The 18,629-nt window shown below is 40.9% G+C and overlaps 1 protein-coding gene across 1 annotated transcript in view; it reads left to right on the forward strand.

Moving 5' to 3' along the window:
* The window catches only part of LOC112571140, a 62,804-nt gene that overhangs the window by 18,087 nt on the left and 26,088 nt on the right, over positions 1–18,629 (forward strand). The window contains exons 4-7 of the mRNA XM_025249954.1: positions 9,176–9,403; positions 11,612–11,815; positions 16,249–16,338; positions 17,472–17,582. Of these exons, the coding sequence (XP_025105739.1) occupies positions 9,176–9,403; positions 11,612–11,815; positions 16,249–16,338; positions 17,472–17,582 (633 nt within the window). The remainder of the gene's footprint in view (positions 1–9,175; positions 9,404–11,611; positions 11,816–16,248; positions 16,339–17,471; positions 17,583–18,629) is intronic.

The raw sequence follows: 18,629 nt of genomic DNA on the forward strand, positions 1-18,629 counted from the left end.
GTGGTTCATCAGCAATTATTTAATGCTGTTGAATCTTCAACAAAATTGAGTAAAGAACATTTGAGAACATTATATCACTTTTAAGACTATACGCAGCTAGATTACATGACTTCTCTGGGCAATCAACAGGTTTTAATGAAAGGCTTGACAGAAAATTGATCATATTAGAGAACGAAAAACATTCAAAAGCAAAATAAAAACCGATCGCCATCCCAAGTTTCGAACACACCTACTTTCAAACATCAGGCCTCAGATGTAACCACTAGACTACAGAGGCGAAGCTCACTAAGCTTTGCAATCTAACGTACTTGTAGAAACATCGTCTCGCTTGTGTTGGATGGGCCCTCATTGATTTTACCTTGACCTGTCATCAGTTTAAGGCCTTGAGCTATTTTGCCTGTCATAGTTCACTTTATGCCACCCTTCACAGTATTTAAAAGTTGTAGAATTAGCCCCCAGAACAAGTTTCATAGCTTTCAAAGAGTGAAGCGAAGGTTGGCTTAGAAGGGAAGTGTGCAAGGTCGCTGACGTCACGCTTCCGAAGGCTTCCGAAGTTGCTTCATCGTTCAGGAATAAAAGATACGCGGCCCGGCCTTGCTCAGTGGATTTTTTATTCTTCTTCTTCTTTTCTTTTTCTTTTAAAGAAAGGTCTAAGGACAGAACACCCAAGCTGTCTGTGGAGCGGGGTGCTACGAGTCTGATCCTTTAACATCATTTGTCCTCATTTACTAACCACTCGCATGTAAACAACTTTATGTTCAAGTAGTGATGTAGATCCTAGTGCACTTGTCCTAATGTTTGCAGTCTATATTTCGTTACTGAATGAAGTGTAGATATTGAGATTCGAATTGTAAACATACATTATATACTGGGAAAATAATTTACGATTACAAGTACAAGGGGCCCGGAGAGGTCGTCTGTCCCGGGGCCCGGGCTGGCTCTCGGCGGCCCTGGGTGCCCAAACCTCATCCCAACCTGACAGCTGATCCATTTTAACACTGCTATCGGACCGACAAGTTTGTGCTCATTCCAACACCACCTGGGGTTTGAAGCTACAATACTCTTTCAAGAAAAATGGCGAAACTTGTTTATATCTCTTGAATGTGTGTCATTCCATCTCCAGTAAAATTCACTGTTTGGAAGCCACACATCGCTAACCCCAAATTAATAATTGTATATCATTCTCGTAATATTTCTAGGTACTCATACTAGCAACAGATCGTGCTCTCACAGAATTGCTAACAAGTGCTGTAACGAGCAGGTTTCCGACAGGGTTTATTCGCCCTTGATAATCTATTCACTCTACACATCATTGAGATTTTTAAAGTGAGAAAAAGTGAGTCTACTGTGCGGACGTAAATTATGAAGAAGCCTTTGATCAAATAGATAGACTCTACCACTGACTTTGACTTTATTCAGTGTAGGTCATAGCTCTGAACTGAAAAGGGTGAATATAAAAACATAAAAAATATGAAAAACATCTTTACATAGATGTGAATAATAAATACATCCAAACTGTAATTTAATCAAGCTGGTGATACATAAATTTGTGCAAATGTACACATTTTGGTGAGGCAGACAGGTCTCTAGCTTTATCTATTGTCACCACATCAGTACACATGCAAGTATGTGGTCAGATCCATATAATAATATTGTAGCGGGGCGCTGTTTCGGTCAGCAGGTACTACTGACAGTGCCTAGTCCCTCCACCCCACACCCCTTCCACCCCACGCGTGGTCGCGCGAGCGGCGCGTAGCGCTAGACGGACAGCAGCAGCGGGTGACGTAGTACCCAAGCTGCCCGGTACAAAATGCGGGCGTACAGCAGCGCCCGCGCCTGTTCTCTCGAGACGGGAACTGGTCCTTACAGCAGTAAGTGAAGAACGTTTTGAGCCTGAGCTAGCGAGAAGCACCTTAGTACCGCAAGGCGCTGTGGTCCGCTGGTGATAGCGGCTCGTGACACTCGATCAGCTTCTGTCCCCACCCCTGAGCTAGCGAGAAGCACCTTAGTGCCGCATGGCGCTGTGATAAGCATCTGGTCCGCTGGAAATAGCGGCTCGCATCACTCAGTCTCAGAGTTAGGTGTTAGGTTTTGGCTAGGTAGGTAGGTAGGTTAGTATAAGTTTGGTAGTTGTTTGTATATCTTGTAAATAAATTTATGTCTTTGAACTGTAAGCACTCGTGTGAGCGTGTTAGTGTCAGCGAGTGCTAGTGTGTCGTATGTATGTCTCTGCCGTGTGAACGCGAGTGAGGTTTGTGTACTGTCCATGGATGTAGATGTGACACAGCTGAAAAGAGAAAGAACACACGAGAGAAGGTCCGGCGGAACACCGATTGAAAAGACACTTTAGTTAGAAAGTAAAGCAGGTCTTTTGTGGACTCCAAGGTCGGCTGAGTTCGGGTGCGTGTAATGGATAGGTAAAAAAAAACAAAAAAAACACACAACGCGAGGTAGGTAAAAACTAGACGACGCACCCGACTAACGAGAGTCAGAATTTTCATAGAGTGGAAAATTCTCCTTGGGAACTTCCGTCCTCTTCCCTGGAACAACAAAGAGGAACGGACTGATTTGGCGCTAAGCGAGAGGTGTCGGTCAGTCCGGTTACAATATATACACATGTAGATAAAATACGATCGTTACTGTACACGCTTAGTATCTGACAATGGACTAGAACTAGTTAAAAGTATAATATTGCTATAAAACAAAATTTTACTTTTAATTGGTGGAGTTTCTCAAATTCATTGCACTTTGTATGTCACTTGCTAGACCAGTGGTTCTCAAAGTATTTCAGAGGCGGACCACTTTACTTCAGTAAAAAATATGGCGGACCACCAAAGCCTAAAAATCACTCTGTACTATGAATTTCAAATTTAAATTGCCGCATTAGTTTCATTACAATTCAAAACTAAATGTCCCTTTGTGACAGTAGCATAGTAATAAGTTGACATAAAACTACCTACCTCGTTCTTTGTAATTAAAATGATAATGCGAGGAATGCAGTTGTTTTTGACGAGATATTAGGGTGGTAATATCTGGATCAATGTTGGAAAGTTTCAGTCTCATGTCAGATTCCACGTTCAACCGACTTCTCTTGTTTGTTTTTAGTCCCACGAGAGTTGAACATCGAATCTCGCAGTAGTACGTTGTTGGCAATGGCAGTAGATGCTTCACAGCGATGTCAGCAAGTCCCCGGTACTCAGATCGTGCATGAAGCCTAAAGTCTGTCAAACATTTCTTAGCAAAACAACACTTTTAGCGAACCACCCAAAGCAAGTTCCACAAGACTATCAACATCCCTTGAAGACAGTTTTGTACTGACCGCTTCAGCTGCACTCGTCTTTGCACATGGATTTCTGATCCATTCAGATTTTGTCTCGGGCTCTGGAAAATAAATTCTGAATTGCTCACGCAGACCATGTAGGTGTGATTTGAAGTTCGCAACAATCTGTTCATCAATTTCCTGCGGTGAAGTCACAAGAAAATCACTGAGGATTAGGAATGAGTCAAATTCTCAACGATCCAGGTGATGACACCACAGCCCCAATGTTATACACATAGCCTTTACTTTGCTTTGAACTTGACCGATTGTGACATGTCTGCTCATTCACACTACTAACAATGTCAGCCAGCTACGCCAACTGACCAAGCCATGAACAGCCATGCATGCAATCCCACAAGTAGAAAGCTTGACGATCACACTCGCGCAAACAAATGCTAACCTCCTCGCGCAGTTCAAACAGACAAGTGAGCACTCTCCCACGCGACAACCAACGAACTTCTGTAAGAAAAAAAAATCTTGGTGTGTTCACTTCCCATCTCTTCACATAAAGCTTTAAACGTGTAGTCAAGGCTTTGATCTTTCCCGTCATTGACGCAGCACCCTCAGTGCTCACATCGACACATGGCGTCCAGTCAACTTTGGTAATCACAATGTAATTGTTCACAATCTTGAAAATGTCCTCTCCAGTTGTATAGGTTGGTACAGACTTGCAGAAGGGAAAGTCATCATGAACAGCGCCTAAGTATTCCTACCTGACACATGCCAACAGGTTTGCTTCGTTGGCTGTCAGTAGACTCATCAAGCTGAAGCGCCAAGTACTGACTTTGACATGTCTTGATAGCAGCTGCCACTCCACACTGCCAGCCATGGCTGTTATTCCACGTTTCACGGTATCGTTTGAAAGAGGGACTTTGTTGATGGCATTTGTCGCCTTTTCACCAAGCATGAGTTCTGTCATTAGTCTGGCAGCAGGTTTGGTCAAGTTCTCTGCAACAGTTGGTCTTTGCCGGTCTTGGCGATCAACAGCGAAACTGTGTAGGATGCCTGTGTAGCCTCAGCGTTTTCATCGCCAGCAGCAACAAGGTGCAGCACTCCCTTATTTTGTTGCAGCTCTTTGCATTTATTCTCGAAAAACTCCAGAGGCTTTATCAATATTGGCATTGCTTGGAGTCATTCAAAATGACTTCAGTTTGCAGGGTTTCATTGCTCCATCGGCCAGATTTTCACAGCATAAACAAGCTGACATATAATGTTTCATTCTCCAAAAAACCATAAAAGTTATGAGGTGTAATGGACAGAATGTGGGTCCTGTGCGCAATGGCTAACTGTGCTAGCATATACTCATCTAGCATGCGCCCACACACACTTAATTACAACACATTCCTTCAATACAGATACTTTAGGATGAGTCAAATGAATATAATTAAACAAAGAGTGCATACATACATAAAGGAATAGTTACAAGTATTATTCAGATATTATCTTAAAACTTAGCTTTCTGGCGCTTCTTCTCATTACTTCCACAGTACATAAGTTCACCAAAGTTCCCAAGTTAGAACTCACAAATTCCAATGTTCAGCAGATCACTAAAGATAACAACTCACTGTTAATTCCAACGTTCACAAGTTCAGCAAGTTCACAATTCACTGTTAGTTCCATTGTTCAGCATTCCCTACTGCCTACTACATATACAATAATATTCCAAGTCCCTCGGACCCGTTAACGTCTTCTATAAGACGGACCTTCTGTCCGCCGCTCACTAGCCAGCCACCCGGAAAAGCGACGTTTCTACCCCTGCACCCGACTTTGTTCAGTTCTCCCTTCCGGTGGGCGTATCTTCCTCCCAGTGACCTTGGACATGTAGAAAGGGTCTAACTCTAAAGACGTCGGTCGCCTTGGGCGATACCCGACTTTTAGCTGGACAACAAGGGGTAGGACTGCCACACAGTTATCTCCCCTGGCCGTACGTTCATTGTGGCCGCTTACATGGATGTTGTTGCTCGCCCCGACTGGCCACCGGCTGCTGAATGGGGCAGCTAGACAGTTGGCGTGTCAGCCGGGCTGATGTGCTGCCAGCTTGGCCAGTTCACGACGCATTGTCTCTATTTTAAGTGCTCTAATCAAAACTTTACCCCAACAAAGTAATTAACACACTAAACACACTAAAAGTAGAAAATAGATTTTCTACATGAGGCTGAAACTTTTTGAAACTGGATTTACAATTTAATAAATGAATCGTAATGAATCATGTTTCAAAATATATGTGTACGTTAGATTCACAAGAACTGATCATTCTCAAATGTATTCCCTACAAAAATATAAGGTTTTCAAAAACGTAAAGCAATGCTGTAGAAATTTCCATAAATCATTACAAATTATCATTTCAATAAAGACTTTAACAATGAAATCTGCTTTACAGACAAGTAATTCATGAGACATCATTAAGGCATCCTTGCAGCTCTAACAGCTCCTGCAGAGTGCTGGAGCAGGTTTGTCTTTGCTTATCGAGCAGTCAAATGATTTAGCATATCTTTTGCTTCCTGCAGAATCAATTCCTGCAGACCAAAGAGTCTGTTCCTTGTTTGAGAATGTGCTGGACTAATACTACAACAGCATGAATATGTCACTGTGATTGAAAAGTGGACATTCACTTTTTAAATACTTTGAACAAAGCCTATCAATGGTGGTTGTGAAGCAGTAACTCTTGTAAACAACACTATCTGCGACATCAGATTGTGAAAGGGAATTCACAACAAAATGGAATAGGCAAACCAAAAATAAAATAAAATAAATCCATAATATAAAATTGTCTGCATTACCTTCGTTAGACACTCCCTGGTACCGCCTTCTACTGCTGCAGTTTGAGGTCCGTCTCCTCTTGTACTCTTTGCAGAGCATCAATATGTTGGCCATTGGGGCTGCTCACGTGATGATGCCAATATTCTGATGGTTAGTGCATTCACCTGTGGGCATAAAAGGTTGTTTATCACTTTTGGTTGTAGTGAGTCTTGCAGTGGTGCTGCTGGATGTACTGATTGAGATCTAAAGTAGTCTTTCTTTTTGTGAGCTGTCTCGGCCTAACATAATTAACAAGCATACCAAATATTAATAAGTGTGCATTTAAATGACAAGTTTTGAAAACTTAAGAATTTCTTATGTAAAAGATTGAAGAATAAAATAGTAAATAATTCCTATGCTATTTCAATCATAATTTCAATATTACCCTCATGAAAAAGTGAAATGAACTGTTCAAAGGATGAACTGGGATTGCCGTGGTTATTGTTAAGCGGCCAATCTCATTTCATGGTCCAGACCACAAGAATTCTAATTACTGGACTCATACAAATGCCCCATTAACAGCACTCAGGCATTTTCGAAAAATTACAGTAATGGGAATCTGTGCTGATTTTGTCAGGTGTTCTCCAAAACTATGAATTCCTTGATCTCTGTTATTCTACAATGCAAACAAGAAACATCTGTTGTTTCAAGATTTGGGATATACTAGCTATTAACAACTGCTTGTCTGACAACCAAATACTCATCTGAAAAGGCTATTTCTTTTCAAGTTATAAAATATATTATGACTAATGACATGCACTGTTTTACTACACAATACTGTGCAAATTTTACATGAAAAATCAGTCTGTTCACTGAGATCACAGAGCATTTAGATGTTAATGGTCACATGGCTGTATGTTCCAGTCTGTAACCACAATAAACCCGAAGCAAGGTCCATGTGAAAGACACTGACAATATCCCAAAGCTTTTTAAAAAAAACCTAACAAACAATACTTTTAAACCGTATCAATAGACTGACCAGAACAATATCAACTAGGCTGATGCAACATCCAATCTAGGAATATATATATGATAATGAACAAACAGTATAAACACCCCTTTGAACCCAAAATGCAAACATCATGCAGAGTCCCAGGTACACCTATCTGGCAGAGTTCCTTCCTTCACATGTTTTGTCACCTTACTTGGTGGCCAGTCTGCTGCCATCTTTGTGTGCTGACAAAATAAACCATCATTCATGAACGCTTCACAGAAAGGCTAACTTTTTCTCTTCATAGGAGTGGGTTAAACTTTTGACTTTATCTGTCATATTTAGTCCAGAGATTATGACTGCATAAGCTTATGTCCAACTTGTATACTCAAGGAATTATGGTGAATGAAGGAAATATAGTAAGCAACTACTGTTCAGCCGACATGATTGTACTGACTGCAATCTACTTCTCTGGTATGCAACGTTATGATGCCATAGAAATAAAATGTTATTAAAAAAATATCATCCATGAAGGAAATTTTAAGAAAATAAAACGCAAATATACATTATAACCCAAAATGATTACACAAAAAAAGTGGTACTGTTTCACTTTCAGCCATAGATAATAGTACAGCAATGAAAAGACTGCAAACAGTTAGTACATAACTAGTAACGACAGTGGTGTCAACACACGCGCATATACGAAGACAGGATTTAATAAGAAGAATAATAAATGCCAAATTTGTAAAGTGCATACTCACACTTCATTGTTTGTATTGGTGTGTATTAAACAATCTATCAATCTATCTAATCCTCTTCGTGCATCAGGTTGCACATAAGGCCTCAACCACCGATGTCGATCTGAAACCCGCTGTAGGTGACCGTGTATTAAACAGATCTGTCATTCTTCTTTCGGTTCCTCTGTAGCAAGATAGAACGTTGAACAAGAATCCATGTTGAAGCGAGGCATGCGAAGAGAATGTACTGAACCTAACAAGAAATAAAATACTACAAAGTTCAATTTAACAGTTGAGAAACAAATGAAACTTTTAGGTTGAAATGATTAGAGCTTGCAAGTGATGTGGATAGTGGACTATTTTTGTTTGATATCCCTGTTTGATCGTCTGCTATAATTGTGCTTAATCTCTGCAACTCGATCTTTGCTTGCTGGCTGCCCTGTATACCTTCTTCACACACTCCCTTGCTGGCTGCCCTGTATACCTTCTTCACACACTCCCTTGCTGGCTGCCCTGTATACCTTCTTCACAGCACTCCTTGCTTGCTGGCTGCCCTGTATACCTTCTTCACACACTCCCTTGCTGGCTGCCCTGTATACTTTCTTCACACACTCCTTGCTTGCTGGCTGCCCTGTATACCTTCTTCACACACTCCCTTGCTGGCTGCCCTGTATACTTTCTTCACACACTCATTGCTTGCTGGCTGCCCTGTATACCTTCTTCACAAACAAGTCTGCTGCACGCCTGGTGCTTAGAGCAAGAGAAGGGACCACGTCACTCCGCTACTTCGTTTTCTCAACTGGCTTCCCATCCGTTGTGGCATCAGTACAAACTGTCCGTGCTGTGTTTTAATTTCTTTGATGGCATCTGCCCTGATTATTTCTCTCAACTGCTCTTCCCTTACATCCCAGTTACACAACTCCGCTCCTCGTGTGATGATCGTCTCCTTACTCTTCCTGTCACCACAACAACAACAACAACATATGGCCACAGGATGTTTAGTTATTGTGCAGCCAGACAATGGAGCTCTCTCCCTTTCCATACCCGCCACCTACCCGCTATTGAATCTCTTACACGCACTTCTTCATTAATCAATACTCCTAACACCTTTATTCATCATCAGTACTATTGTTTATCTTTCCGTCTTTCTTGTGCTGTTTGTTTCTTCTTCTGTCTCTCGTATGTTGCCTATTTCGCTTAGAGCATACTTCTTAGGAGTGTGAGCATGCGCTCTACACATTTGCAATTATTATTATTTTCACGCGTTTTTTTGTAGGTTTCAATAGTTGCAGTGATGTTGCAAACAGCTGAGTTATATTATGTGTATGGTGAATAAAATGCGTGTCAACATTTAGCAGATCTCCTGATACAGTGTGCTTTGTGTTGCAGGGAACATCGCTAAAGAAGCAACCTGCGCAAACAGCAATGTTCGGTATGTGAACGGCATCGGCCGAGAATGCAGATTCCTTGTAAATGGAGATAAAGAAAGCAGTGATTATGACAACAGAAGAAACTGCTTCCAAACTAATCATCAGAACGATTTTCCTCATTTTTTGACTTTTACTCTGCAACAGAAATATCCCATTCACAGACTGGTCTTCTACGCAAATGAGAATAGTAAGTATCAAAATATTAAATACAATACACTAAAGTACAATACATTTAGTCTGAGCTTATAAAATTACGACTATCAGACAACTGCAATGTCAGAGCCCTGGTAGCATTGTTCTCCTAGTGTAACGAATGGACTGCAAGTGTTTCTGTTCTACAGTTATTCACCATGCACCTCAGCAAACAGGTCTCTCCATCAACATAACGCAACCAATCTCACCAGCTGCACAGTGCCTGTGACTAGTTGTTTTTTTGTTGCTGTAATTATGCTACTGAAATGTAGAATTCTAGCCAGCTGTCACGTGGTTTTGACAAGTAGATGCGCACAAAGACATTGTGTGGTGTGGCATGATGTCTACTTGTATGTGTACGTGCGCGTCTGTATGCATATTACGACCAACAGTCGGACTTGCGCATTCTTCCCAATAATAAAACACGAGATCATTTCAGGTTGGGGCGTCCAAATAATTATTATACAGAAAAACTTCCAAAATAAATAGCAATACACGAAACTTCCAAATTAAGCAGTTTAAACCATACACTTCCCCTCGTACACAATATCAGTATAGCAATAGCATACACCAAATATGATTAAACTCAGATACTAAGACCGCGCGCAGGCAGGTCTTCAGCAGTTTCCACCACTGCCAACTGAAACCCACAGTAACTATGGCAACATGTCAATTACAAGGCATTTGCAATGATAAGTCTTGTAGAGCACTTTTCTAAGCAACACGACAAGTTCACGTGCTCATAAATATTCAGCAACACACACAAAAGTCCTAAAAGTCTCAGTTTACACAACAACAAGTTATCACAATTTTATCTTCACTCAATGATAAGGCATAAATCATAATCATAACTGCAGTTAACCCTCCTGATAGGGCATGAAATCTATGGATGTAAAACTGCAATCAACAATTTGACACAGCCACAAGAAAACACAGTCAAGGGGATAGAATACACAGGCTGCAAACCACGCTAGCACTTACAATACTCAGGGTGCACATCAAACCACGCTAGCACTTACAATACTCAGGGTGCACATCAAACCACGCTAGCACTTACAATACTCAGGGTGCATATCAATCCACGCTAGCACTTACAATACTCAGGGTGCACATGAAACCACGCTAGCACTTACAATACTCAGGGTGCACATCAAACCACGCTAGCACCTACAATACTCAGGGTGCACATCACGCTAGCACCTACAATACTTAGGGTGCACATCAAATCACGCTAGCACCTACAATACTCAGGGTGCACATCAAATCACGCTAGCACCTACAATACTCAGGGTGCACATCAAATCACGCTAGCACCTACAATACTCAGGGTGCACATCAAATCACGCTAGCACCTACAATACTCAGGGTGCACATCAAATCACGCTAGCACCTACAATACTCAGGGTGCACATCAAATCACGCTAGCACCTACAATACTCAGGGTGCACATCAAATCACGCTAGCACCTACAATACTCAGGGTGCACATCAAACCACGCTAGCACCTACAATACTCAGGGTGCACATCACGCTAGCACCTACAATACTCAGGGTGCACATCAAATCACACTAGCACCTACAACACTCAGGGTGCACATCAAATCACGCTAGCACCTACAATACTCAGGGTGCACATCAATCCACGCTAGCACCTACAATACTCAGGGTGCACATCAAATCACGCTAGCACCTACAATACTCAGGGTGCACATCAATCCACGCTAGCACCTACAATACTCAGGGTGCACATCAATCCACGCTAGCACCTACAATACTCAGGGTGCACATCAATCCACGCTAGCACCTACAATACTCAGGGTGCACATCAAACCACACTAGCACATACAATACTCAGGGTGCACAGCACTGCTACTTAAAATTCATGTCCCACTCTACAAGTTCGCTTCTCAAAGCTTCTCAGTCTTCTTAAACAGCTCAAACCTTTGCTCTTACCCTGATAATTCTTCTAATGAGTAGGAAAGTCTTACTGTTATCACCAGTCACTTGACACCTGCTCTGCTCTAGTCAGGTGTCTCCTGAACTTTCTCACGCCGGCTCCCTCCCTCCTCGCTCCCCGCACACAGTAGTAGAGTTTCTGAAGATAGGCCACCCCCGCCCCACTCTATCCCCTTACCGTCACAATGTATGCATGTCACCTTTTTATAGATTTACTTCTGTTATTTAATGTAGATGTATTTTTACAGGGTTAGACAGAATGGATTGTTTACAAGTCTACTTCGATGACGAAGTCATCTCTACATTCCCCAAGAACACTAAGGAACGCATCCTCTACCTGAATAGATCAGAAAGCGAGAGTCGAAACGTACAAATTCTTCACTTCAACAGAACATGCAAGACCGGCGGAGACGAGATGCCGGTCATAAACTTCTGCGAGTTGGAGATTTACAGTAAGTTGACCGCACAACATGCCATGCATTCTTACCACCTTCCTTTGGCACTCACTCCAGCCTTCTTCACACACACACACTTCGTATGTGCTTGAACCTGCTTCTAACCCTGAGTCTGCTGTAAGGTGATGTGACTCAGCTACACACTACCTTGATATTTGTTGTGATGTGTTCATTTATATTTAGGTAATTACATTTGTGGCCATCATCTTAAGGCCAGGTACCTGCAGAATTTTTTTTTCCTTTCACGGGAAGGCGCGGATTTTTTTTGTATCAGCTATTTAGCCCTTGAATGAAGTTTTAAAGAATAGTTTTACTTCACTTGTCACACTATCGGTTGCCATGGAAACAATCCAAAATAGCGCCAAAACAAACATTTTAAAAAGCTTATAACTTCATCAACTTTGTGAGTAGACTTTAAATTCTAATTTGAAATAGTTCCCTAAAAGACAGATCTACATTTCGATGACAAAGGATTTTGCAAAATCGTCTTAGTTTTTTTAAAATGATTTTTATTGTAAAATGCGGTGTTAAATTTTAAGAAATTTTGATTTAAAACGATATGACTACCAAGCTACTACATATTTCTTCAAAAAGCCCTCATAGAAATGTTGAAATTTTTATGAAGAAAACTCAACCAAATTGCAGGTCTATATCTCTTGACGATAATAAGTTATATCCTTTTGAAGTAAACAGTCTTTAGCCAAAACAAGAAAATGAGAAAACGAGGAAAGAAAAACTGAAAGCTTAGTAACTCCTAAACTACTAAATATTTTTTACAAAGCTCTCACTGAAATGTTTAAATATGGATAAAGAAAACTTCAACCAAATTTTAGGCCTGTATGAAATGTCAGAGCATCTACTGAAGTAGCAGCATTAGTATGAAACACTCCCATCTTTCTTAGCCTTCAGTTGCAGGGTGATGGGATAAACATCAACATATAATGAACATATAATTCTTTCATTAAAGAAATTATTTCAAAAGCTGATGACCTATTCATGAAATCTAGAGACACATCATTGAGTGCACCAGAATTTGAGCAGCTGCTCATGTCCTGTTCCTCTGTATGCTAGGATTATTTTATGAATCACCTCTCCTACACATGGATTAAAGATGTTTGGTTTTTGTGGCTAGGTAGTTTCTTATTTTCTGTCAAAGATTTCTGGGAAAAGCAACAGCTGTCTGGCCTTTTAGGGGGCTGACAATGATGTGCTCTCTAGACACTGAATGGGTACAAACTTGACTAGATACAGTTTTCATTCTATTTGTTAGGAGTGTTATACATAATTGTCTTCACATTCTGTTTGTTTACATTTGGTTTGAGTAAGACAATCAACCCCCACCCAACCTTTGTTGTCTATGCAAATGATGTAAACCTCTGATTCCTTACATTCCAGATAAAGTACATAAATATCTAGCATTGCAAGTTCACTCAAATTTGTAAATGTTCACATCTAGTCCTGATTACTACCGAGATTTGCACCAGAAATTAAAACTTCGCTTTATTTTCGAGACGCTTACCACATGACTGATAGTGATTTCGACAGCTGAGTTCGGTTCAGTAAGTGACTTTTTTTTGCTGCTACAACGATCTAAAAATGTCTTCGTGGTTTTTATTCTTTCCCACGTGGTATTTTGAAAAGAAATGAGCGTCTGATAGGCACAGTGAACATTTTAATATATAGCATTAATGTCTCATTAATGTTTATGTCAATATAGCATTAATTGGAAACAGTGACATCTACTTTGAGGTCGGGACCGGAGTGAGACAAGGCTGCGTGATGTCTTCCCTGCTCTTTAACCTTGTCATTGACTGGGTAACGCGCCATACAACGGAAGATGAGGTATACGATGGACACTCTCTACGACCTTAGAAGACCTGGACTTTGCCGACGACCTGGCCCTGCTGTCACATACCCATCGACACATGCAGGAGAAGACGACTCGCCTGCACACTTTTGCACAGCAGGTCGGACTGCACATCAGCCGGACAAAGACAGAAGTGATGACCCTGAACACCACCAATACAACACCGATCAGCATAGAGGGAGAAGACCTGCCGATGGTTGAAAGCTTCACCTACTTGGGCAGCGTGGTCACGCAAGATGGAGGAGCAGGCCGTGACATCCAGAGCAGACTGAGCAAAGGCAGGGGCATCTTCTGTAGCCTAAGCAACATCTGGAAGTCGACACAGTACAGCATCAATACCAAGCTGAGACTTTACCAGAGTCTGGTCATGTCCACTCTACTGTATGGCTCGGAGTGCTGGCGAATGACTGACAGCGACCTCAACAAACTGTCAGTCTTCCACACCAAAAGCCTGCGAAGAATCCTGGGCATCTTCTGGCCAAGGACAATCTCCAACGAAGAACTACTTGCCCAGTGTGGGCAAGAGAGCATGGCCACCATCCTGATGAAGAAGCGATGGCGCTGGATTGGTCACGTCATCAGAGGCGGGAGTAACTCCATCACAAAAACTGCCTTACACTGGACTCCAGAAGGAAAACGCAAGCGAGGTCGGCCCAAGATCACCTGGCGCCGAACTGTGGAGGCAGACATGAAGACCCTAAACCACAGCTGGGGTACTGTGGGGAAACTAGCCCAAGACAGGCAAAAGTGGAGGACCTTTGTCGCTGCCCTACGTGCCGACCGGCATAACGGGCAATAATCTAATCTAATCTAATTAATGTCTCAGAAAGAAAATATCCCAGAACTAGCTTTGAGTTACTGTCGACATTTGCTTACTTCCGGAAGCCATGGCAATCAGGTGACTGACAATGACAACGACAACTTAATTGGTCCCATGGAACATGGAAAGGTGTTGTAGTCACAAAATTAAAAGCTAGAAATAAAAAAAATAAGAAATACAGTTTGCTGAAAGATGCAGCGTTACAAGATCAGTTAGTTTAGTTTATTCCTTGTTGCTCCCTTGAGGAGGATAGAGCCGCAACAACACCTCGCCAGCGGACCCGGTATAGGGCAGCCTCCGTTCAGTTGGGCCCCGGTGGTTACTATGCCCGTTGCCTCGCTCTCTACCGTTCTTTCCAAGTCTGCTTTGGTCTCCCAATTCTCCTCTTCCCCTGAGGGTTCCAGCAAAGTGCCTGCCTGGCCATGGTGTCAGCTGGTTTGCGCAGGGTGTCCTATCCACCCCATTAGCGCAGGGTGTGTCCTATCCACCCCATTAGCGCAGGGTGTGTCCTATCCAGCCCCATTTGCGCTTTGTGAATTCTTGGCTAGTGGCATTCTGGTTGTTTTTTTTTCCCGCAGGTTCTGTTGGAGATATTTTCAGGCCATCTTATTCCCAGAATTTGGCGTAGGCATCGGTTGGTAAAGGTCTGGAGCTTGTTGTAGATGGTGTTTGTCACTCTCCAGGTTTCAGAACCATACTGTAGGACTGCCTTCATATTGGTGTTGAAGATGCTGAAGGATAATGTTCGGGACTTCCAGATGGGGCGTATGTCGTGAACTCTGGGAGAGAGCACGTGGAGCAGCACCTCTCAGGGACCGACGCTCATTCACCCGATTCAGCATCTACTGAATTCCATCAAACAGCTACTGTTGCTGAAGCAATATACACTCTAGAGCGGGTCAACGCACCTCTGAAGTCAATTGTTGAAGTCGACACACTTCTCAGGCAGGGTTGTAGTGAAGAACTTGGAGTCGAGCTCAGACAACTTTACTTGACTAGAGCCACATGCGAAAGACCACGATACTTCTCTGCCCGCGAGGATATATTCTCAACCGCGTGGTTTCTCCTTCCATATGATTGGTCAATCATTCCACAGATTCATTCAGCTTCCCTTAGGCCCCCTGCCAAACAGATGAATCTATGAGATACAAACATGAAATAAGTTCACAGATAATGAACTCAGTATTGAGTAAAACAGTACTCTTTATTATGCAAGATTTTTTAAAGATGTTGGTTATGAGGCTGTTTGTAAAGGCTTTGAACGTAGACACAGTTTAAAGAAAAAGAGGGAGCGATTTCCTGTGTGGCCTGAGAAGGAGAAGGAATTTCTCCTATTTGATGTAGGGCACAGGGAGCAAGACAACACAAGCAGACCGAGAATACTGACTCGGGTGATAGGGCACCATGAGGTCAAACAGGTATTCTCGGTTATCAACAGCTATCAATAATAACAGAGATTACTCGAGCCAGATTACAGTTTTTGTGTAAACAACTGTGTGTGAATATTAGTGTATCAATTATTATTATCTTCCGACTTATTAATGAGACCAATGCGAGTGTTGGTGCAGGCAGCGCCGTACGGACTAAGGTGATCCCAGGTAATGTTGTATAATTGTAAAACGTAGAATAATGGGGCTTCTGTTTGTTGGTTGTTTATATCAGTACGAACTACTACTTTCTTATTAATTTTTCTGTTGTATTTTACTGAGATATATATATATACCAATGAGTGGATGGTTTCAGCGTGCGTTCTAAAGAAGTGGGGTCCACGTTGTGATCAACCGTGTCATCCCAGGTGTATAACGTGCTCAGACGATAGTGAAAAATGCCTAGGTAATTGGTTTTATTTTTAATGTAACTTAATTAAAATAAATTGTAGTGTCGATGTAGAATTATGTGGTTATTGCCTGAAAACGAAATTAGAGTACAATGTTAACAACTTATTCTTTTGTTTTAAAAATTTCTTTAGTGACAAATGACAAACTGTTATTTACCACACCTCTTATAACTACGCGAGGTTATTGAATTAATTGCTTTAGTGCATTTCTGATAGTACTATGCAATTTTGAAAGCATATACTTACCATTAAGTCATTATCTGTCAAGACAGGCTTTCTTATAATCTTTGGTCGCACACGTCTCGTTAGATATCTTGTTAGATACTCTCCATTAAGCCTCATCCTGGCTTTTTTGGTTTGTTCACACCTGTTTGTCTTTAGGAACCTCATAGTGTCACTAGGCCTGTCATCTATTAGTCTTTAGAACTTGTGGACATTGACATCTGTAAAAACATAGAAATCAGCACGAGGTGTTTCAGAAAATATTTTAAAAATAGCTTCACGGCATAAAAGATTATCTTGAATAAACATAATCTAATACTTTTAGACACTTTTTTGAGATAAAAAAATATACATCATTTCAAAGTCGTTCACGACACATACACACAAACACACTAATGAAATACGCGTGACAGATGACTTGTACTCAGTTCTGCCTGCACGTTTTAAACGGTAATCAAAGTCCTTTTTATCTCTGTGGTCATACCTGTGTGAACCATGTAATCATTACAGTGTGTGTAGACATAGATATTGAATTAAAATATTCTGATACACAAACACTTCAGTTTCATATTAAGAAAAGAGAAAAGGTGTTGATTTTGCCAAGCGAGACTAAAAGGTTGCTGGTGCAGGCATCGTTACACAGACTAAAGTGATTTTAGGACAGCGTTGTATAATGGTAAAATGTAAAGTAATGGTGATTCCGTGTGTTTTTGTTGTTTATATCAGTCCTGATTTCTTACTGATTTTCTCTGTTATATTTTACTTACAGATTGAAAATCTGAGCACTAAAATGTAAAAAAATGCATGTATATCTATTTCTCTTCGTGCATCAGGTTGCACATAAGACCTCAACTAGAGTCCGCCACCGATGTCGTGACATGTATATATAAAGTGATTTTTGTTCTAGATTGCACAAATGATTATTGGGGTCCGAACTGTTCGCATCTGTGTAGTAGGACATGTAATGGAACGGACCAGGAAGGCTACTGTGAACATATCACTGGTAAATGTGAGAAAGGTAACTAGTTTTTATTTATTTAAGTAAACTTAGCCAAAAAATCTTACTCATCTCAAGTGTTCATGTAGGATGAAGTTGCATTATATATATATGCAGATATGAGTAAGAATATATGTGTTCAGAGAGGGGCACAAATCACGTCCAAAACTTTTCAGTTGATGACATTTGTTTATATACTTTGAATTATTGGTTACAAATTTAGTGATCCAATTTGCATTAAAGGGCTAGAAAAAGGAAAGAACAAGTCAGTGAGGCAAAAAATTAGCTCTTAATGTATTAACTGTTACAAACTGACCAGTACATGAATGTGTGTGAGGGTGTGGGTGTGGGTGTGAGGGTAAATGAGGGAGATTGCATATAAGATATACAGTCATGCGTGTGAATATATGTATATTTTATATATCTCAATATCATTAAAAGGATGAAAAAATAAAGATTCTTGAATCATAAGCTTCAGAAACTGATGAAAAACATGAACTAAGTGCATGGGTAAAGATGTAAGTCATGAACCAAGTAGTGCTACATTACACAAAATATTTCTTCAAGAATTCTTCAGGTTCAAGAATTCTTAAAATAAAAGGTTATAAAATCAAAGGCCCACAAATACAAGCACTGGTTTAAAATTACATATGCTGTGCTTGTCTGTCCTTGATAGGAACAATTTGAACACTATTGCCAATGCTAGTTATAAGATGATTGATGTCAAGCAGAGGAATTAGGGTTTTTGTTTGCAATTAGTAAATTATCAGGAAATTGACATTTACTCAATATCTGAACATATCGCTGCAGGAGAACTTGTTTTAGTGATTTCATGCAGGCTAAATAGTAAGTGAAAGGCGTGTGTGTGAAGGGTATTGCTCTAGACGTAAGAAACTAGGAAGTTTTTTTATCAAGCCATGCATTCTTTTACGATGTATCAATTTGTTTTGACACTAAGCACTTGCTTTGTAACTTAGCTGATTAAATTACCTCTAGTATTAAAAATTCTTTTCATTTGTCAATGACATTATATTTTGTGTGTTCGAATCACCACATTCAGTAAATGTA

The sequence above is a fragment of the Pomacea canaliculata genome, linkage group LG8, assembly GCF_003073045.1.
Source record: "Pomacea canaliculata isolate SZHN2017 linkage group LG8, ASM307304v1, whole genome shotgun sequence".
Lineage (NCBI taxonomy): Eukaryota > Metazoa > Mollusca > Gastropoda > Architaenioglossa > Ampullariidae > Pomacea > Pomacea canaliculata.